Here is a 21,753-nt window from a genome sequence, read left to right on the forward strand (position 1 = left end):
GAGACCAGAGCGCGAGGTGTGCCAGCCCTGCCCTCCTCCATTGCGCTTAGCTTTGCACAGCAAAGCTGGAATGCAGAAATCCCAGCCAACATCCCTCTGGGAAAGAGGGAGCAGCTTTAGGGGGGTCTGAGATGTGCCTCTTACCAAGTCTGCTGACACGGCCGTGGTGATGAGCGCGTAGGGCCCGTTAACCAGAGCGCCGCAGACAATCAGCATCGCTGCGCAGAACAGGGAGAGATCAGACCTGGCAGTGCAGGGAGCAGCAGGATGCTGAGCCCCATGCATCCATCCTGCGTTTCTCTGTGTTCCCACCCAGCACCATCCTCCACAGACCGCAGACCAGGAGCCCAGGTGAAGAAGAGAAGTGAAGGGAGGTGTTTCCACAGCATCTCCCATCCCTTTGTGGGATGTGTCGAGGAGCTCCTTACCTATGGATGTGCCAATGCCATTCTGGCCAACGTGGTTATACAGGAACAGCTGGAAAAGAGCCATAAGATGAACCAGTTATAGCTATTCCAGCTGTCTTCCATGCAGCAGCACCCAGGGACAGGACAGAGAAGGTAGGGACCTGAATTATCACTGGTGACAAGCTTTACAGACCCCAGCCAGGATTAGGGAGCCGAGTGCGCCCTTGGCTCCGTATCCCGCTGTCTGCCTGCCAGATGGAGTTCCTGGCCGCTGGCAAACGGAGGTGCTGCCACGATTTATGGCCCAAGGAGGCTCGTGCACGTCCATGCTGGCTGAAGCCAGGCAGTGAGTTAGTGGGGATGCGGATGGGATGCGGCCTCTCGGCTTTTCAGCAGGGAGAGGGTCAGAACCCAGAGCCAGCCAGGCTTGGATTACAGCTCATTAGCCTCGGGTTTATGGCAGCAAAGCCAAATGAACTCCATGCAGGTGCTTGGGAAGGACATCCAAGCATGAGGCTGGCGGCATGGGGGCTTTGGGGATGCAAAGCAAAGAGGCAAAAGCTGGACAGACTGAGTGGGACCCCCCAGAGTCTTTAAACCAGAGCAGGGTTATGGCAGGGTGGAGGAAAAGAAGAACCCCAAAGGGGTTGTTTTAGCTGTGAAGGGCTCTTCAATCCCCTCCCAGCCCTCAGCTGTGGAACATCTGGGCAAGAGGATCTATCCCAGCCCTTAACTCAGCTGAGCGCGTGACCAGCTTATCCCAGGCTTGGGAAGAGGATCACAAGAGGAACAGGCTGTGACTCAAAGGAGCCGGAGCAGAGGAGACCCTCGTGACTGGGTTTTAACCCCGCGTGACAACGCACCACGGGAGCGGCGAGGATCAGCATCACACAGCACGTGGTGGCTCTGCCCCCCGTGTAGTCGGAGATGAGGCCGGCAAAGATGCCCCCTGCAAGGAGGAGTCATGGATCAGTCACAGCACCCCAGCAGCAAATCCATCGGGATGCTGCAACAGGATGCTCCTTCATCCCCCAGCTTCTTCACGTCCCCAAGGTTACATAGAATATCAGAGTGAAGAGCTTTGATTCATCCCTGTGGCTTTCTCCCTGCAGATGGTTTCCCTACACCTACACCCAGCTCTGGTCTCCTCCACACTTGCTAAATGTGTTCTTTATCTAAGAAGAATTTGAGTCTGAGCAAGCAAGACCCAAGGAAAGATGTGATGGGCACCTGGATGGCAAAATAAAAGCACGGGGTGTTTGGTGCCTGCTGGCTGCTATGAATGCTGAATAAACCTTACTGTAGTCCTCCAGGGATGGTGTTACCTGTGGAGGGGGCTTCCAGTCAAGACCATGGTTGTCCCCAAATCATCCCTGATTCACCCCCTCCACCCAGGTACGTGACAAACCTAAAATGCCCCCGACATCAAAGAGGGTTGACAGGTCCCCAGCTTCCTTGGCACCGAAATGAGCTGCAAGGAATAGGAGAGGGATGAGGAGATGCTCCATTTGCAGGCTCAGTCCCAAGTCACCCCCCCCAAAACTCACCAACGTTCACAATATAGAGGGGCAGCCAGTAGAGGAAGGTGTAGCTCACCAGCTTGGCAAAGAGCAGGCAAAGGGAGAACTCCACCACACCCTGGGAGGAGAGCAGAAGACATCAGAAGAGCCTCCTTCTCCCAGCATCCTCCCAATGGAATCAGGTTTCCCCCTGATTTCCCACCCTGGCTTTGCCTCCATCCCCATCAGGATCTAAGGGGTATCCCACAGCTCACAGGTATCCGGAGCGCCCCAAGGAAGCTGATGGCTTCGGGCTCCTCAGCTGCCTCCTTAGGGCTGTCAGGGTGATCTGTGCTGCTCTGGCCTGAGGTGCTCAGTGGCCCCTCATTGGAGGTGACCGCTTCAGGATCCTTCCCGTTGGTGGTCACTCCTCCAGCATCCTCCTCATCAGAGGCCATCTAGAAGCAAGTCATTAGGAAGAGATGTGGCTCTCATTGCTGGAAGGGGCTGAAACATCAGATTCGTTGCCAGGATGCGACCCAGAGGATGCTCACACTGGAATAGCAGCGAGCATCCTCCGTGATAACCAAACATTGCTCTAATTTCTGGAGTTATGACCTGATTCCTGGCTAGGATTCACCATAAACTAAGCGACCACCCAGCCCAGGACAAGCCCCTTGGGAATCAGTTCAACTCACGTGATGCAGAGGTGGACTGCAGCCGACGTCCTCGGGATCTGCAGGGAGAAAGGAGATCCCATGTGAGCCTGGACCAGCCCCTGAGCTGCAGGGAGAAACATGGAGCTCCAGGGCTGAGCTGCATCACCCAGCAGCAAAAACCCTGGTGAAATCCAAAGTGCTTCCCAAATGTTCTATAGAAAGGCTGAGAGGAGTGACCAGCACAGGGGCTGAGCCTGCCTGGATTATCCCAAAGCATGCTGAGCATCCCCGTGGTGGTCAGGTCCACAACCCTACTTGCCACAGGCTGGAAATAAGGATTTGGGGTTGCCAAAAGACACTTGGAGATGGGCAGGGTGGTGGTGAGGTGGTGGTTAAGGGTGGTGAGGCACTGGAACAGGTTACCCAAAGAAGTGGTAAATGCCCCATCCCTGGCAGTGTTCAAGGCCAAGTTGGACACAGAGGCTTGGAGCAAGCTGCTCTAGTGGAAGGTGTCCCTGCCCGTGGCAGGGGGGTGGAGCTGGATGAGCTTTAGGGTCCCTTCCAACACAAACCATGCTATAATATGATTCTATGAAGGTGAATCACTGTGGTCCTGCTGGTTTTGGTGTTACACCGGTCCTCTGCTGCGCCCTGAATCAGGCCACTCACACTCCACAAGGAAGAAGAAGCAGATGATGCCCATGGCAGCGATGATGATGCCGGGCACAATGAAGGATAAGCCCCAGGCGGAGGAAACCCAGACACCAGCGATGAGAGAGCCCAAGATGTTCCCGACGGAGGTGTGCGAGTTCCAGATGCCCATGATCAAACCTCTCCTGTGGGAACAGAGCTGGGTTGGGATCACTGGGACAGCTGCTGAGGCCAACAGGGACCAGGACTGGGGTGGGACACACTGGATAAACACTCACTTTCCCTTCCCAAACCAATTCCCAACACATGCCACGACAGAAGGCCAGCCTGTCGTCTGCACCAGCCCATTGCAGACCTGGGAAAAGAGAGGCAGCATCACACAGCACTGTCGGACACCCGACTTGATCCATGGATCCCAATCTGGGCTCAAAAACAGCCACCCCCAACCCAAAGCTGTCGAGGAAACACTTGGTTTAGGGGTTCTCTTCCCACTGGAGCAATCCTGGAGCCATCTGCATCGCTCCTGTGGCTCTGTTGGGAGCGGCTGGTGTTGCCAAACTGGGCGCCCGCCCTGCTCAGTGGGACTGGCACACCCAGTGGTTTCGGCTCCCACGCCGTGTGTGACCAGGTTTGATGGGAGTGGAAATGCCCAGCATTCCCTATTGGAAACTGGGGCACCCTGATGCCCAAAAGCCACAGAAAAGGCAGGATGAGGCCGTGGTGGTAAAATCCAGGTCCTTCAGTGCGGATGTACCTGCATGATGATGAAGTACCAGAGGACGTGGATGTCCCAGAAGTACCCGAGGCCGAAGAGTGCGGTGAAGAGCCCGCTCAGCACCATCCCCCCTGACAGGTAGTAGCGCAGGGGGAGGCGCTCCCCAAAAATCCCACTGTGGAGACAGGGAAAAGCATGGACAGGAGGTGTCACAGGTGATGCGTTATCACACCGGGCCAGTGCCTGAATCCCAAGCAGACCCCAGCACCCTGCTGGGTGATGCTTTCCCCATCCCAAGAGAAACCAGTTTCCTGGCAGACTGGTATGTGGAAGGAAAAGGGTGCAAAGGACCTGGGTACCTGATAAACATCCCGATGGCGTAGGCCACCAGGAAGGCATTATCCAGTGCCCCAAAAAGCTCCTTGTAGTTGTCCCCATCTGGAATAGAAACATTAGGGCCACATCAACGTCATCCCTGGGGTTTGCCCTTCCCATGGTCACTGGCTCATTCGCATCCCCATTCCAAAGACCCTCCTCCCAGGGGGTTTTTGGAGCATGACCAGGTCCCTTTCCAGCCCTGTTTCTGCCACTGGCTGCTTCATTCCCTCCTGGTGCCTAAGGAGGGGCCTGAGCCTCCAGCCACCACCCAGCTTAGGGCATGGGGGACCCCATTCTGGCTGCCATGGGGTAGATTTGGGGGTGACTGGGGGGGCCTCAGCCTTACCAAAGGGTGCCCAACTGCACCACGTGCTGCTGTTGGAGTTGTTGTGGGGGTTTGGGTCCAAAGCAGAGCAATTGGGATGCAGCTGGCTCTGTGGGGAGAGAAAAAGTGGAACTTGGGATGCTTGGGGACACCCACACCCCTTCTCCCTACAGCTGGGGTGAGGTTGGAGCCAACCTTGACGATGCTGATGGGCTTTCTGGAGAGGTGGTAGCTGGTGTAGCAGAGGAAGGTCAGCACCAGTGTCAGGCCACGGTACCTATGGGACAGAGCAAGCAGAGAGGTGGACACAGGGATAGAGACAGGGATGTTTGAATTAAATGCAGGAAAACGAGGGAAATTAGAGGGAAAGTGGGGCTTGAGGATGGGGCTGCTGCTCCCAGCAAAGCTGGTGAATAAAGCCTGGAGAATCCCAGATAGGATCCAACACGCTTTGGAGTGAGATGAGCATCACCAAGGGGCTTCATCCTGCACTCAGGGTAGAGCAGAGGAGGCAGGAGGTCAGGGGCAGCTGCAGCACCCACAAGTCACGGGATTGCTCCAAGTTGAGATCAAAATCAACCAAAAGCCTTTTCTTTGTGGTTTTAGCCCATCCTGTGCCTCTGTGCAGTTTCACTTCACAAAAGAGCCTAGGGCCAGTCCCTGTCCCGGTTCCGGTCCCTATCCCAGGGCCAGTTTCCCTGTCCACGACCACTCCTGGCTCCCAGGAGAGTGATCCAGAGACCAGGGCTGGTTCCAGTCCTGCTTAGTCACTATCCCGGTCCAGTCCCTGTCCCGGTATCTGTGCCCACCCCGGGGCCAGTTCCCAGAGGAGTGACCCGGGGTTCAGGGCTGGCTCTTGTCCCGGTTCCGGTCCCAGTCCCGGTGCCTCTCCCCAGGACAGTGATCCCCGTGCAGGATCAGTCCCCAAGAAAGTGACTGGGGATCCAGGGCTCGTCGCTATCCCGATGCCTGTCCGTCTCCCAGTGACCCCAGGTCCCGATCTGGTGCCTGTCCCCGGAGGAGTGATGCGGGGTCCAGGGCTGGTTCCCACCCTGGTACCAATGCCCCGGCTCCTGAGCCGGTCCCTATCCTCATACCGGTGCCTGTCCAGAGCCTGTTTCAGTCTCCAGGAGCGTGCTCCCCGGTCCAGGGCTGCTCCCCACCCCGGTCCCGCTCCCCAGGGCAGTACCCGGGATGCAGGGCTGGTCCCCATCCCGCTCCCGCTCCCGCTCCCGTCCCCGCGCGGCTCTCACCGGCTGTCCCGGGGCAGGGCTCGCAGCAGGCGGATGCCGGGGGCCAGCGCTGCCCTCATGGCGGCAGCGGAGCGGCCGGTGCCCCCGCGGCTGCTTTTCACCGCCCGGCGGGGCCGTCGCTCCCCGCCCCGGCCCCGGGCCCGCCCCGGCCTCGCCTCCAGCCCCGGCCTCGCCGCAGTTTCCCCCCCTCTGCCGCCGAGGAGAAAACCCGGCTCCAAGATGGGAACGGCGAAACCCGGGAGCGGGGCGGGAGGACCCCGAGTGCCGCGGCCGGTCCCCTCCCCAGGGCGCCGGATTCCCTCTGGATGCTGTTTCTGCCAATGGAAAAGGCCGGGTTTAACCTTTCCGCTCACTGCCCCATCACCTTCTGTGCCCCGGTTTCAGCTAAGCCTGTCCAGCCTTGCTTTGGGACTTAACTGCAGGGATTTAGGGGTCCTGCTCTCCCTTCCCTTGGGTTTCACACCAGGAGAAATCCCCCCTCCACCAATGGATCCATGAGAATGGAGCCAAGCATGGGGCTGATTGTGAGGCTGAGGAGCAGCAAGGGCTTTACTCAGCAATCATTCCTCTGAGCTAAGCACTAAACCAGCCAAACTCCCTTTGGGAGCCCCTCTGGAGTGGTGGGAACAGGGGTGCCCAGGGTGTGAGCAAGCGCCTGGGGCCCTGCCAAGGCAACACTTGTCCTTGGGCTGCCCCGGCACAAGGCCCTGCCCTGAAATCAGTTAAAACCCACGGCTGCAACTTCAGCCTTTCACTTCCCTGATCCTAGCACACATGGAAACCTCCCGGGCCAGATCCTGCCCAGGCCCCTCAGCACCCTCCATTAGCTCCATGAGGTCTTCTCCTGACGCAAAAGGCAGTTAATAAACAGCATCAGCCACCGTGGAAGAGTCGTGAATGATTGTCCAGGGGGGAACAGGAGCATCCGCTGGCCCGGTGCCTCCTGATCCTTCAGGAGTGGGATCCCAGAGGGATGAATGGGGAGAAGGAAGCCCGTGACACGCTCAGCTGCCTGTCCTTCCTGCCGTGGTTAATATTGGAGAGGTGGCAGCAAGCAGAGGTATTAATGATGGGTTATGGTGCAACCAAGAACATGTTACTCAACATGGTGACATTTCTGGTCCAAAAGGATCTTGGTCCTGGCAAAGAGTACTCACCTAGAAGTTACAGATTGTTCATAGGAAAAAGGTCCTTTCTGGAGTAAAATAGAAGCTAGTGGATGAGGTCCTCAGGTGGAAAAAAGGAAAGGAACAATAAATGCCTAACTCTGGAGCATGAGGCCACAGGGGAATGGAATGGGAAGGAACAACCCCAACAGATACTGATCCCAGGTGTCTCCTTTCTCCTTATTTCACAGTCCAAAGGAGACAAACTCTTAAAACCAGTTTATTCCCGAGCTACAATTCCAGTGCCAGCCCCTAAACCGGGCTCCTTCCCACATGCATGGAGCCAAAAACCTCACCACAAGTGAGAAGGTGCAGGGCAGAAGGACAGGCAGGAGGATGCAGGAGAGGGCACAGCCCTGCTCCCTGCTTCTAACAGTCACAGAGATACTTGGATGAGGACACACACGGGGCTGTATCCATGGAGGGACACGCACACGGAGCTCTCCCATCACAGACGCCTCCTTGAGCGAGTGCAGAGCGTGGCCAGACCTCGGAGCGGGAGCGTGGTCGAGGAGCTCCCATCCAGGGGGTCACAGGATGAGATGAGGGATCGCAGAGCACGGGTGTAGGCTGAAAGGGAAGAGGCACAGAACCAGCGTTAGGAGATGGGAGCACCTCTCATGGCCCAAAACTGGGCTCAGCTTCAGCCCTTTACTGCAAACCTCAGAGAGAAGAACTGGTGTTAAGGTAATTCCATGGACACAGGCTTGCTTGGATGTTCCCAAGTAGGGAGCACTATGAAAGTGTGAGCAGCAGGTCAAGGGAGGGAATTCTGCACCTCTGCTCTGCTCTGATGAAATCCCACCTGCTCTAGTGGAAGGTGTCCCTACTGGTGGCAGGGGGTTGGAACTGGATGAACTTTAAGGTCCCTTCAACCCAAACCATTCCATGATTCTATGAAAGCCAAAGAATTTATACAAAGTCCCAATTTTTCTATTACCCCCACTATAAAACAACTCCCAGTTGTTCTGCAGGTGTTTCTCCAAGCACTACTGCTGAACAAAGACAATTTCCACCACCTTTGGGCATCCTCCCAGCAGAGGTTTAAGCCAAAGAGTTTTCCTGTGCACCCAACAATCCTGTTTTCCAGTGTTTTCCATATGGCTCCCCCTCTATCAACACGTGGATCAATTACAGCAGCAACACATGACAGAGGCTGAGGGTGCCACCAACACCCCTGAATGTCAAGGGTGCACCTGCCTTGCACCTTCCAGACTACACTTGTAGGAGCATCTCTACCCATTGGCCCAAGACCATGGAAGCATCTAACAGGGTCTGATTTTTCCCTGTATAATAAGGGATCCAGGTCTAAGCTCTTCCCTCCAGAGGCAAGAGCTCCTACCTTTGTGGTTTCTGTAGAAGACACAGTTGTTGGCACAGGTATCCGGGTGGGAATCCCAGAAATCAGACCCACAGGAGCACAGTGGGGGCAGGTCAATGTTGGAGAGTTTGATTTTTTCCCTCATCTGGGCTCTGAGAGCTTCCATGTACCTGCAAGGGGTGAAACATTCACATATGGAAGTAGCACCTGGCTCACTGCAGGGAGCGGGGACCTGGCCATACCTCAATGACTCCTTATCTCGCTGCTGTTTCTCCTTCACCTTCCTCACTCTCCTCTCCTCCAGTTCATGCTGGGCCAGGCTCTGAGAGGCTGCTGCACCTGAGGAGGGCTCCTGCTGCTCAGCCACCTCCTGCATCCTCTGCTCTGCTGCCCGCCGCTGGTTCTCCTTCTTGCTCTTAATCCTGCAGGATTAAGCACACACATGCTTAGACAAGGAGCTTTCCCATCCAGCCTCCATTCCCTGCCAGTTGTTCTCTGGGCAGCTCCATGTCCCTCTTGTGTTGCTGCCCCAGAGCTGGACACAGGACTGCACGTGGGTCTCCTTTCGTCCCCACCACAGAAACATCAGCCTGGGAATGCTCTCCTGCTCACTGGTTTTCTCCCCAACATGGACTTCTCCTTCCAGCTCCCTCCTGCATCCTGTTCCCATGTGCTCCTGTTGGAAGTGCCACCTCCAGTTCCCCAAAAGAGCTGCTCTTCCATCCTCTTGAAACCAAGAGCAGTGCCTGGGCTCTAACAGCCACCAGAAAGGACCAACAGCTCCACTTCCCCACTTCTGACTTGGATCATGGACAGCTTGGGTCCTATCACAACCTGTCCTTGCACCTTCCAGGGCTGCAGAAGAGCACTGGGTACACCAGAGGTACCCCAAGGATCCCACATCTATTCCAAAACAGGCATTTTTAACCAAATCTCTGTTTCTGTCTCCCTTGCACCTACACAGCCCTTCCAGTGGAGTTTGGGTTGTGGAAGTCACAAACCGAGCACAACACTTTCCCTTGATAAGTGTCAATTATGAAGCACAAAGAATTTAAACTGAAGCATCTGCCATTTCATTCCTGCAAATGCAGTAACATGCCATGGGCTGATCCCTGCCAAAAGGACTTAAAAATAAAAGATCCAGGCTGGGTAGGAGCCAAAACCGTGATCAAATGAGACACTTTGGATGTTGCTGCAATGGGGAGGTCAAATCCTTCCATCCAGAAGGAAAACACCAAAGCCAAACTGCTCCAGACAAGTTCTAAACTTAAAAATGTCTTTTATGTTAAGAGCCTGAGCCACAGCACCATAAATCTGCTGCTACAGAAATGAAGGCCAAGGCCAACTTAAGGCTTTACACTAAGTACAAAGCCACCTCTGCAGCCTGCAGCTCCCCTGCAACTGGGGAAGAGATAGAACATAAAAGGCTATCACCCTGACTAGGAAGTCCCTGGTGTCTCACCAGCGCTCCCAGGGCAGGAAAAGGCCTCTGAATCTCCAAGTTACATGTCAGGAATGCGGCTGGAGGAGCTGTATTCTTCAGCCTGGTAACTCCTCTGTGCAAAGTGACCATGGCAATCCTGCCCTCAGTGGTCCCACAAAACCTGCCCACTGAAGAGCTGGGGATAGACACAGTCAGACCTACATCAGTTTGGTTTAGAGCAAACAGAGGGAAAACATTCCAAGTCTTATTCCTGTTCTGAGTTTGCAGAGCTCCTCCTTAACAAACCCCTGGTAAGGGAGAAGATGATTAAACCACCAAACCAAGTGCTGAGACTTTCACATCAAGCTTTCAACTCTGCAACAAGTGCTAGTAAATCCTTTTATTACACTATACACATTTATAGCTGTGAGGGTGAAGGATCTGATATTAAAACCCACATAGATAAGATCAGTTTAACAATGTGACCTCACCCCAAAGTTCTAAACCTGGACTGCAGCACAGGCTTTTGGGATCTGTTCCAAGGAGCCAGGGTTTGGTGAGCTGCAACACTCCCAGCCTGATGTTTCGGCTCCCTACTCCTGCACTGGGACTCAGAAAGTGGATAGAGAAGTGCTGAGGATTTCTGAAGGACTGACACTCAGCACAAGAGAGGCCCAAAGGTATCTCTTGGAGGGGTTGGTCAAGTGAATCCTACCCCAGGGATAAGCCAGACAAGCACAGGAGACCTTTCCAGCTTTAGGAAGGGCCCTGGGTTGAAGTAAGGAATACCAAAGGGCTGGAGCTCATCTGCATGTACTCACCTGGTGATTCTCTTCTGCCTGTCTTTCTGCCTCTGCTGTTCCTTCACTTGCTCACGCTCAATGTTCATGAAGAGGCGCCTGTACCGCAGGTACTCGTCCTGCCGCTGCAGGGAAGAACAGGCACCTTTGAGGAGGACATCTGGGGTTGATACCAAGTGATACCAGCTCTCAGTTTGGTTCTGAGCAGACAGAAACCTTGCTCCTTCCCCAGGAGAGCCTCAAACACGGCCTGGTGGACATGCCCCAGGACTTAGAAGCTGGACAGATGGTGGGAGAGGAGGACCAAGACATCTTGGAGCATTAGAGAGCTTTGTACCAGCATCCCTCAGCTAAACCTCCCTTTGGATGCAAGCTCTGCAACCTGACCATGTCCTGAATTCCCATATTCCTGCAGGTAAAACACCTGGTTCCCATTTCAACCCACTTCACCAGAGCACTACAAGCTACAGTCCAAGAGTTTTGGTCCACTGGGGACCGCTGGTTCTCTGTGGTTCACTGGAAGCCTTTTTCTCCAAATAAACAGGGACACAGAGCACCAAGCTGGACTCACTGCCTGCAGGAGAACCACAGAGGTGGCAAAGTCACTGCTGAGACAAATCCAATGCCCTACAGGAAACAACTCCCATACTGAGCACAAGAAGAGGTTCAATGTCTGGGCTTCGGTGTAACTCCTGCCTAAAGATCACACCAAAGCCTCCCACCTGCAGTCAGTATACAGCTAGTCTGAGCTCCATGATGCCACAAAGTCTAAGATTTCCTCATCAACACCAAAAGTTTGGGGCTGGGTTTGTCTCTCTCAGCAGTGAGAGCCCCAGACAGCTGGAGATAAAGGAGCAGGAGAGATCACCAGGCTGCAAGTGAAGAAAGCTGGATGGAAATAACCCACACAAGAGAGAGTGCTGCAAAACCAGTTATCTCAGGGTGGATCAGAGCCAGAGAGATAAAAAGCAAAGGGCAGAGGGAACTGGTGGGGGAAGGAGCAGCTTGAGGAGCCCCAGCTGCAACCACCATCTAGAAGGCAGGTTTTGGGTCAGCTTGTTGGAGAACGCACATAAAGAACAGAACCAAAACGCAATTTGTCCAAAGCCCTTTTGAGTTTTGTGCTATAAAGCTGCAAGAAAGCCCACAGAAGAAGAGGGGAGTGCTCCTCCTCATGTCAAGAGGGAAGCAGGAAAAGACAATCACTTCCTTTAGGCATCCAAGATAAACATAATCCCTCTGCATCGCCTGGATGAGCATGAGCCATGCTGGTCACATGCAGGCACCAAGCATCAGGCCTGTTAGGAGCTGAGATGGGAGAAAGCTTCATATTCCCAGCAGTATTCCCAACCAAGATAAAGTGGGGTTTGCTTTCTCTTTTTCTGGGCATTTTTGGCAGCTTCTCTCCACTCCTGCAGCCACAGAAAGGAACACCTTTGTTTTGCCAGGCAAAGTTTCTCCTCCAGCCCTTCAGTGTCATTCAGACCCCAGATTTTGCAGGAGGATGTAACAGTTGCACTTGTGGTCATGATGGGCCTTAAAAAGAACCTGGTAGGTTTGCCCAAGACCTGAGACACCATCAACACAGACAAACTTAAACCCAGGAAGATGCTCCAGACATTGAGGCTGCTCTTGAGCTGACAGCATCCCCTGGGCTCAACACCTGTGAGTCCTGAAATGAAGTAATGAGGACTTGGCTCCAGTGGACAAACCTGCTTCTTGGTTTCCTCTTGGTCTGCCCCAGGCCAGAGGACGAGGGGAACACGGTGATCAGTGTGAAACCCCTGGGATGGCTCAGGCAAGCTCGACTCCTTCACTGGTCCACCACAGAACTGGAAGATGACGTAAGAGAGCAGCATCAGCATTTCTACAGTCAAGTTTCTTCCCTCAGCAGTACACTTCTCACTGGAAGTGAGTCATCTACACGTGGTTCCTACAGTCCTCAGTGGGGTAACCCACCCAGGAGCTGTGCCTTTTTTGGGTGGCTACAGACAGAATACACATGTGACATCTCCACGCAAAGAGCACCAAAGTTTTGTCTAAACACCTCTGAAGATATCCCTGGAGGAGGTTCCTGGTGTAGCCTAAACATGGATTCACACCTCCTCATCCCAAACTTCATTATGAACTATGTGAAGTGCAAGAAAAACAGTAACATAAAGAGTGATAATAAAAATACCAAAAGTGCCAGGGGAATTCAACAGCCAAAACCTCAGCATGAACCTCCACCTCTACTCAAGATTTGTCAAGCCAGTATTTCTGCTCCTAGTTGGACTAATCACCACCTAGTGTTTGTTAACTACTCCAGGTAATCAAAGTCAAACACTCCCACGCTCAGATACTTAAGGGAAGTTGGCCTGAAAACAAAAGATGATCCAGAGAAGGACAACAGAGCTGGTGCAGGGCCTGGAGCACAAGTGTGATGGGGAATGGCTCAGGGACCTGACAGGGGCTTAGTCTGGAAAACAAAAGGCTCAGGGGGACCTTATCTCTCCCTACAACTGCCTGACAGAAGGATGGAGCCAGGAGGGGGCTGGGCTCTGCTCCCAAGGAACAAGGGATGGGACAAAATGAAACAGCCTCAAGCTGCCCCAGGGCAGGTTTAGACTGGAGATGAAGAACAATTTCTTCCCCAAAGGGTGCTCAGGCATTGGAACAGGCTGCCCAGGGCAGTGCTGGAGTCACTGTCCCTGGCAGTGTTCACATACAGTGTAGATGTGGCACTCAGGGACATGGGTTAGTGGTGGCCTTGGCAGTGCTGGGGAACAGTTGGACTCGATGATCTTAAAGGTCTTTTCCACCCTTGTTGACTCTATGATTACTTCAGTCCTCCTAGGCAGACACATTCACACCACCTCTAAGGGAGGTGTCTCACCAGCTCGAGGCAGAGGAATTGTCCCTGACAGCTCCTTCCCTTCCAGTCCTTCAGACCAACTGGCCCAGCCCTGTGTGAGTCTCACCTTGTTGAACTCAATTTTGATGTAGAAGTTGTCATCTTGCTCAGCCTGAGGAGGGGCTGTCTCCTGGCCTTGCAGTTCAGCTGGAAGATCATGTTGTCCTGCCAGCAGCAGCTCCTCACTCTCATCTTCTGCAGGCACCTTGCAGGAGTCTGGTTTCTGGAGAAGAAGGGTGTAAACATGGAATTAAAATGTGGCTGCTGTGGTGCAGAGGGCCAATTCAACACCCTTGGATAAGGAGCAGCTCTAACCTGAGGGTGCTTGTTCTGTAGAGTCAGTTGAGATCTGGCCCAACATGCTCCAGCATCCCCACAGGGCACGAGAGGCAGAAGATCTGAATTTGGCAGGTGCCAACACTCCTACCAACTGCAGAACCAGGGGGACAGACGTGTGGGGTGAAGGAGAGACAAGGGAAAGACCTCTCCAGGCACTGTTCTGCAACCACAAGGCGCTGGTGGATGGTGGGATCTCTGGAGTGACACTCAGCACACTCCTTCAGATGGTAAGTGGGCTGGCTCCCTGGTGACAATCAGCAATATTTTGAGAGGCAGCAGATTGTTTCCTACAAACTAAGAAATCCAAATGCCAGAAGCAAGCCTGGAGCCAGGAATGCGGTTTTTCTTCCCCTGCTTTGCTGTCCCTTCAGCAGTTGCGACAGAAACACAACATAGAAGAGCTGCTTTGGTTAGGACAAGGGAATGGAGAGGAACATTATTGTTTTCTAAGGATGCTCTGAAGCTCCAAAGGTAGAAGGAAACTGTGGCAAAACCACCAACTTTAGGGAATGATCAGTGGTGAAAAAGAATTTGGGTGCTATCACACTGGAGACCTACAACCATCTATCAAAACCTAAAAGCAAAGGCTTGGTGAACAGGATCATCTGAAACCCTCCCTGGACAGGTCATTTCCCTGTGATTACCATCTAGGTATCTGCTTGGGAAAGCAGGGAAGAAATCCTTTGGATGTTTTTGACCTAAGAAAAACATCTCTTGGAGACAGGAAGAGTAATGATTTTGTGAATGTGGGTTACTCATTATGGGGAACACAATTCTTCAGAGGGAAGAAGGGAAAAAGAAGGAAAATGCAGAAAACAGGAGTGAAGGAGAAGTAGCATTCCCTTTAAAGTGAGCAAATGCAACGTACCTGGGAAGGCAAACAGCACAGTGTGGACAACCCTGGCAAAGCCCCAAGTTCTTTCTGTGCCCATGATCCATGTGAGCAGGGAGGAAGTGGAGCACGGGTCAGAGAAGGGATCACACAGGAGACAACACAAGCACATGGGGACAGAAAACCAAAAGAAGTGCCAGAAAGGCCACAGTTCCAAGTGAAACAGGAGGGATGAAGGTAACAAGTCAGGCTTCAGGAAGAGAAACTACAGGACAGGCTGCTCAAGAAGGACAGTTATCAGAGGACACCACCACCAACAGTGGTTTATGCTTCTGGGCACCAGTGCTCAGCCCAAGGCTTGCTCTGGGATACGGGCAGCAGCAAGAAAAAGCTTGGACTATTACTGTGAAGAAACTCAGACTGCTGAGGTTTGAAGCAGGCAGAAGCTGCCCTAGGCTACTGCCAAGAAAGGCAGACAAGCTGCCAACAGCTTCCACCAGCCCAAAATCTGTGGAGGACCAGGTTATCAGAAAAGGGCGCAGTAAGAGTCTACCTTTAAATAAAGGAGGGGGAAAGGAGATGTTAAAGAGAAGATTTTAACCTGTCTAATGGAAAAACAAGAGGAAATCACTTTGCAAACAGCCTGTAAGCTGCTAGAAAACAACATCCATAGCAACCAGCATAAATCTGTCAAGAGCAAGTCACGTCTAGCTGGTTTGACTTTCTCCTGCAACAGAAGAGAAAGGCCTCAGGCAAGGTGCAGCAGGAGGCAGCCTGGTTTTAACTCAGCTTTTGGCACAGCCTAATTTAGACTTGTGTGAGGAGATACCCATTAGATAACACTCTTCTATGGAAGGGGCAATACTGATTAAAAACACACCCCTGATTCAGGTGCAGGAGTTCACTGCACAAAAACAGAGTAAGAACAAGGTGGGCTCAGCTTGATACTTCATTATTGGCCTGGCATCTTGACTCCATTTACTGACCCCACCAAGCCATGCTAAACATGCTTGGGCTCAAACGAAGGAAATACAGCACCAGGAAATCCAAGGAGGACAAAAGCAAAGGGCAAGGCAGTGCACTCCAGCAGCAGTTACAGGGTGGTTAAGTGCAGGGCTGCTTTTTGCACGTGAAGGGAAGGGAACAAGCTGCTGTCCCTCATCGAGAACCTTCCAAAGACTCGGGTTAGTAGCAGAGCTTTTTCTTCTCTGCTCTCTTGCTTCTGTAACCCTCTGGCCTGCATGGGCAGCTGCATTATGTATGTGAGGCTTTAGTGCTGCTAAAGGAATCACTCCACCTTGCTGAATGCACTCAGGACTCAAAGAGAAAGTACCTGTAGTGTCAGAAAGAGCTAACAAAGGTTTCGAGCCCATAACTAGGCTGTTTCTGTAACTCCTGATGGCAAAGCTAACTTCCTTGAACACAAATCCAACAGTACACAGAGAAAGAAGAGCCAGACCAGCCCTTATATAAAAGGTATTTTCAAGATAACAGCCAGCCAAGATGTACTTCACCTTTGATGAACCCGAGAGAGAGATGGGAATGAAGAATTGCAAGACAGGCAGGAAACTGGCTTGGGAGGAGGCAGCGAGACAAAATACCAGGTTGGGTCACTGCTGGTGTTCTGCAGGATGGACAAAGTACATCAGCTTAAGAAAGGTCTTGACACAGAAAGCAGGACAATAGCTGGCACATAAAGCTGCTCCTGAGAGCTGGAGTGACAAAAGCAGGATGAAATTCAATGGAATAAAAGGTGAGGTCCTCAGGACTGACCTCCTTACGTGGCTCCTCTGCACTGCTTCGAGGAAAGGATATGCTTGCCAACAATCCTCTACCAGAAGCCAGTCCTGGGTGAGGAAAACCTCCCAGTCTTTGCCACCCACATGAAACAAGGGATTGATGCAAGGGAAGGAGCTGTTGAGGTTTGCTGAAGGAATAAAGGCACCTCAGGGGAGGGCTGATCAGCACATTCCTCCCAGACACCCAGATCACAATCTCAGCCTTTAAAAAGTCTTCTTTGAATTCTTGTTTTTTAGCTTCTCTTCTTAAATCTCTGCAAACAGAGACGTTTTCACCCACATCATCCTGCTGCCTTCTCAGCAACAGTGGGGACACAGCCCTCAGGCCACCGAAATCCGTGCGCTAAGCATCAGGTGGGTCACAAAAGCCCAGTTTGTTAGATTTCTGCTGAAGAAACTCGCTGAGCTATGCCTTGCATTTGCTAATTAAAGCCAAGGCTTCGCAAGCTCCTTCCTCTTACTCACCCCAGGCATCTCTCACTCACCTCCTGCCTCCAGACACCACCAGGGGGTTCAGGGGGAGCTGCTCCTTGAGGCACAGTCCTGCAGGACGCCAGCCTGTGCCGAACGTGCTTCATGGTTTTGCTCAGCTGTGTTAGGAGGGAAGGTGAAGAGACAAGAAGTTGTCACCAACTGCTTTCTGTGCAGGCAGCACCAAAGAGTTCAGCTGCAATGAAGAGATCCCCCAATGTGCCCTGCTCTGAGTGCTTTAGTGCTTTAGCAAGGGATACAAGCTTAACACACAATGAGCTTCACAAACAGGCATCAGGGAACCCACAACCCGAGGTGATTTCCAGAGCTGTCCCAATGCACTGAAATCCCAGTCCAGGCAAGGTAAAAGGCTTGGTTACAGATCATCTGCTCCCAGACCGTGTTGCTGTGATGCCAGAGGCCCCAGATTCCCAATTGTCCCACTCAGTATCCAGCCAGAAGAGATTCTCCACCCCAAGTGGTGCTTCAACTGGAACAACTCCAGCTTCTCGGTGAACAAACTTTATGAAATGCCAGATGCAGCATAAGCATCACTATTAGAAAGCTTTAAACAGTCCCAAAGGCAGGTTTTCCAAGATCCCACATTCCTGGTGCTCAGGAGATCAGATGCAATGAGGTGGCACCACCTAGTGTCACCTATGCGACACAACACAGCAATAAGTCTGCATGGGGAGGGAAAATCAACGGTATCCATAGAATCATAGAATGGTTTGGGTTGGAAATAACCTTCAAAAGTCATCTACTCCAACCCCCTCCAATGAGAAGGGACATCCTCAACTAGGCCAGGCTGCCCAGAGCCACATCCACCACCTTGGATTTCTCCAGGGATGGTGCTTCCACCACCTCTCTGGGCAACCTGTGGCAACAGAGTGGATTAGGAATGTGCTGGAAAAGGAAACATTGCCCTCCTTTCAAATCACTAGCATCCAGCCTGAGGAAGCAAGGCTGGAAAACCCAGGAAAGGAACCACTCACCTCAGCAGCGTGTTGCTGGAATGGCTCATCCTGCTCCCCTTGCCATGGCACCGAGATGGCACGAGGAGCACTGGGAATGCCGATGGTGGATGTGGGATGGCTCCGAAACAGGCACGTGTTCATCCTGGTCCAGGGCAGCGTGGAGCCTGAGTACTGCACAGCCACACAGCTCTCCCGCTCTGCCTGCAGGACACAGTTATGGATAATGGGACATAACGTCCACCATGAGGGTGGTGAGGTCCTGGCTCCAGGGAGACCTTAGAGCAGCTTCCTCAACAGCTACAAGAAAGCCAAAAAGAGGCTTTGGACAAGGGCCTGTAGAGCAATCTGCTCTAGTGGAAGGTGTCCCTGCATGTGGCAGCGGTTGGAACTGGGTGAGCTCTAGGTTCCTTCCAACCCAAACTATTCCATGATTAACATATGCTGCATGGGAGCTGCTGGCTCACTTTGGTGGCATTTCTTGGGATAGACACGAAGAGCCATCACACACTGGAGGGTTTTAGTTTGGAGGAGTGCAAGCGGAGTGATGTGAGCACATCCTCGCCCAACCATGCTCCCAAGCCATGGAAAAAGCCCAAACACCCCAGTGACAGCCCAAACCGCTGACGTTCCAGTGCATTCCCTTCTTGCTCCACAGTCAGTTTCTGGCAAGACTCCCTGGCAGTTAAAAATAAAAAGGATTGAATATATTCACAAGGATCATCTAAAACAAGCCCATGGGGGTAAACTGGAATGTGGAGACAGCATGGAAGTGCTGCTTGTGAACTAGTGTCTGCCTTGAAAAAGGGAACAGCAGGAATAAGCTGCTTTAAGTGCAACCAGGAGACATCCACATCCTTCACAGTTCTGGCTACAGTTTAACTGCATGCCCAGGACACCAGGACTCTGCTGCTTCCAGGAAAAGCAGTGACCTTTCTGCAGGGAGGCAAAGGGCTTAAAGCTCCCTGAGTACCAGAGCCTGACAGTGTCACATTGACCTTGTTCAAGGGGACACTGCCTGTGGCCACGGGGTCTGCTGTGACCACCAGTTTCTCATTTATCTTATGAGCACATTGACCTGAGGTCTGATGGGGGGTTTTTCCCTCTGATTTCAGAGTTTTTCCTGAAGGCCCCTGGCAAGGCAGGGATGGAGATCTACTTACTGCTTCACAGGACCTCTGCAGCTGCAGCTTCCTTCTCATCCTGACCTGCTGGTTCACCCTCTGCTTTACCTCACCCTGGAATCGCCTCAGCCTGGCTGCCTTCTGCTGCTGCTGCTGCTTCAGCTCCTCCTCCACCTGGAAGGCTGAAGCCTGTAAGAGGTGAAAGCAGATTTCCCATGATTTTTGCTCCTATTCCATCTTCCCTTCCTGCACCTGCAGCCACAAGCAGCACCCGGAGCAAACTTTGATGTTTTGCTTTAGAATCTGTGCAACAGCTTGGAGAACACCTACTGGATTATGATGAGCTTGGATTGAACCTAGCTGGGCAGTGTGCACACCTCCTGCTTCAACTGCAACACACAGAGAAAGAAGGTGACAGCCTCATCCAGCAGCTCCCAGCTCCAGTGAAAGGATGCTCAGATACTCAAAGCCCAGATCCAAAAGGAGCAGGCCAGCCTCTGATCCCATTAATGCTGGAAGCATGTCAAGGAAGGAGCTTGCAGAGGAAAGGCTCTGAAGTAAAAGATTAAAAGCAATGACCTAAATGAAATAAATCAATCAGTTGGGTTATTTTCCCAGGTTCTCACTTGAAGCCATGCCAAGGAATTCTGCTGATACCACTATGGCTTAAGGAAAACCGGCATCGCTCTTCTGACTGTCACTGCAGGAAAACCAGAGTCTGAAGTGATGGAGAAAAAGGGGGGATCTGAAATCAGCTTGGGGTTGGATGGTCCCCACATCCCACTGCCTGCCAGGAATGTGACCAGCACCACAGCAAGGTCAGAACAATTAAAGAGAGCACTGAGTCTGGGAGAAACCTGTGCTGTTGGTGGGGAAACCACTACATAAACCCTATCCCCATCTCGCTCTGTTTCCTTTTGACAACCTCAGCAGCAGTTCTGATGCAGGAAGCATGAACAGGTATGTTTTTAATACGATCTGCTGGCTTATAGAAGTATCTCCAATAAGCTCCACTAAGCCTTGCACCTTACAGAAAGCCCAACACCAGGGGAGGACCTGGAGTTCCAGAGCCCTCCAAGCAGGCAGGAAAAGTTGGGCTCCCCCGTTAGTGTGAGATGGAAGTTGTGTGGAATATGGAGATGATTCATTTCCATTTATTATCTCAACCTTTCAGGATTTAAATGACAATGTAGAAATAAATCACCTCCGAAGGGCAGTAGCTTGTGGAACGTTTAGACATTAATTACAGGGGACTGAACTCATCAGCTTGGATTTAATGCGCTTTAAGTCCTCTTATGATAACCCTCAAAGCAGGAATCCCTGAGATCAGCATCACTAAAGACATTCTGGAGTGTTTGTAACAGTGCACAGCAGAGGCTGGCTCCAGTCTCAACTTCGTTTTACTTTTAAACCAGCAACATGGGATAAAACCTCATTCACCAACATTCTTTATGGATAAACAGGAAAGCAGAGAATTGATACAGGGAGGGGTCAGGAGCAGCACAGGCACCTCAAATGCAAAGCTACAAGCATGGAATTCCAAACCTGGCGCTGATGAATCAAGGAGCAGCCAGGAATAGTGAGGAAGATTCATGGGGGGGGCACAAACCTCCTGAGTTTTAGCTGTGCTGCCAGCACTGAAGGCAGCTTCTAGTAACAGGTTGAAAACCCACAGCCCCAGCTAAAACGAACAGTGTAGAAAGCACAGTATGGATGATCAGGGCATCAACAGCAGCTGATGAGAGCACTGCCCGGATCCCCACCTCACTGACGGCTAAACCCAAAGTGTTACTAAAGAAAAACCCGGTTCATTCGAGGGGAATCAGCTCAGGGAGATGCTGAGGGCTTGTGTGAACGAGACGCCAGGCCACATGGACACCGTGGTGGCTTCTGACCCTCCTGAAAGCCATTAAAACCTATTAATTCCTCCTAGGAGCAGCGCCCTGGCTGCCTTCAGAGGGAGGAAAAGCTCACGGGCAGCTCCATTGCCCCCCCCCCGGGGTTTAGTGGCACAAGCAAGGGGGAGAGCACCCACAGGACCCCCAGCAGCACTCACAAAGGCCAAGCTCTGCTCCGGGCCCACCGGGGCACTTTCCACCCAGGCACCCACAGGGGCCACGGGGGGATTCCTCTGGGCCAGCACACGGCAGCTCCGATCCTTCCAGGGGGATGGCGGCATCCTGGGATCCTGTCTGGAGACTGGGAAAGGGACTATAGGATCAGTGTGTCACCCCCAGAGCCTCCCACTCCTTGCACAGCCCCTGCACCCCCATTCCCCATCCCTACCACTCCCCCCCCCATAGCCCAACCCGTGCACCCCCATTCCCCACCACTACCACCCCCCCCAGCACCCCATAACCCCCCTCCTCAGCCTCCGGGCACCCCTCCATACCGCTCCCTTCACCCCAAATTCCCCTTGTACCTCCCCGTTACCAACCGCCACTTCCGCCCCAGCCGCCACTTTGAATGCCGGCGCCACTTCCGCCCCCCAGGCCCCGCCCACAGCCCCGCCCCAACAAGATCTGAGGTCTCGGGTTCGCGTCCCGCATCGGACAAATAATGCGGGGGGGTGAAGTGCGGGGGTGTGTGGTGTGACCGCTGTCCCCATCACAGCACCCCCAAAAACAACCTCGTGAGCATTCCTGACCCTCCCTAGAATTCCCCTCACCCTCCCAAAATATCCCTATAGTTTCCCCCGAGCATCCCTGAACCTCTCCCAGAGCA

The 21,753-nt window shown here is 52.8% G+C and overlaps 2 protein-coding genes and 1 long non-coding RNA gene across 5 annotated transcripts in view; 1 reads left to right on the forward strand and 2 right to left on the reverse strand.

Annotated features, from left to right (window-relative positions):
• Window positions 1–6,036, reverse strand: part of SLC37A2 (solute carrier family 37 member 2) — a 37,643-nt gene extending 31,607 nt beyond the window's left edge. For all 3 annotated transcript variants that reach the window (XM_061368403.1, XM_061368400.1, XM_061368401.1), the window contains exons 1-14: window positions 5,888–6,036; window positions 4,830–4,911; window positions 4,656–4,743; window positions 4,291–4,369; window positions 3,971–4,106; window positions 3,495–3,571; window positions 3,235–3,401; window positions 2,605–2,642; window positions 2,182–2,364; window positions 1,955–2,045; window positions 1,816–1,878; window positions 1,271–1,356; window positions 429–477; window positions 145–218 (exon numbers count right to left, since the gene is read on the reverse strand). In XM_061368403.1, the coding sequence (XP_061224387.1) occupies window positions 145–218; window positions 429–477; window positions 1,271–1,356; window positions 1,816–1,878; window positions 1,955–2,045; window positions 2,182–2,364; window positions 2,605–2,642; window positions 3,235–3,401; window positions 3,495–3,571; window positions 3,971–4,106; window positions 4,291–4,369; window positions 4,656–4,743; window positions 4,830–4,911; window positions 5,888–5,946 (1,272 nt within the window). In that variant the 5' untranslated portion in view covers window positions 5,947–6,036. The remainder of the gene's footprint in view (window positions 1–144; window positions 219–428; window positions 478–1,270; window positions 1,357–1,815; window positions 1,879–1,954; window positions 2,046–2,181; window positions 2,365–2,604; window positions 2,643–3,234; window positions 3,402–3,494; window positions 3,572–3,970; window positions 4,107–4,290; window positions 4,370–4,655; window positions 4,744–4,829; window positions 4,912–5,887) is intronic.
• A 1,288-nt stretch (window positions 6,037–7,324) lies between these two features.
• On the reverse strand, window positions 7,325–21,513 carry CCDC15 (coiled-coil domain containing 15). The gene is made up of 11 exons (XM_061368406.1): window positions 21,467–21,513; window positions 21,086–21,228; window positions 19,069–19,218; window positions 17,927–18,109; window positions 16,946–17,050; window positions 13,558–13,713; window positions 12,310–12,429; window positions 10,619–10,722; window positions 8,617–8,796; window positions 8,396–8,544; window positions 7,325–7,623 (listed from the first exon to the last, which is right to left on the reverse strand). Exons 2-11 carry the CDS (start codon window positions 21,206–21,208, stop codon window positions 7,502–7,504), a joined length of 1,392 nt encoding a protein of 463 aa, XP_061224390.1. The 5' UTR covers window positions 21,209–21,228; window positions 21,467–21,513; the 3' UTR covers window positions 7,325–7,501.
• LOC133220381 (uncharacterized) lies at window positions 19,225–20,248 on the forward strand. The gene is made up of 2 exons (XR_009727704.1): window positions 19,225–19,989; window positions 20,063–20,248. It is a non-coding gene; the product is annotated as an uncharacterized LOC133220381 (long non-coding RNA).
• Window positions 21,514–21,753: the final 240 nt, after the last annotated feature.

The sequence above is a fragment of the Neopsephotus bourkii genome, unplaced genomic scaffold, assembly GCF_033783945.1.
Source record: "Neopsephotus bourkii isolate Nb327-2 ecotype Australia unplaced genomic scaffold, CSIRO-AGI_Nbou_v1 NB_1433, whole genome shotgun sequence".
NCBI lineage: Eukaryota > Metazoa > Chordata > Aves > Psittaciformes > Psittacidae > Neopsephotus > Neopsephotus bourkii.

Excerpts from the sequence above, each read along its gene's own strand:
- CCDC15 (XM_061368406.1), bottom strand. The coding sequence starts at position 21,208 with ATGCCGCCATCCCCCTGGAAGGATCGGAGCTGCCGTGTGCTGGCCCAG. Across the intron at positions 19,219-21,085 it reads CGGAGCAGAGCTTGGCCTTT|GCTTCAGCCTTCCAGGTGGA; the intron begins GTGAGTGCTGCT and ends CACCTCTTACAG. Across the intron at positions 7,624-8,395 it reads CTTCTACAGAAACCACAAAG|CCTACACCCGTGCTCTGCGA; the intron begins GTAGGAGCTCTT and ends CTTCCCTTTCAG.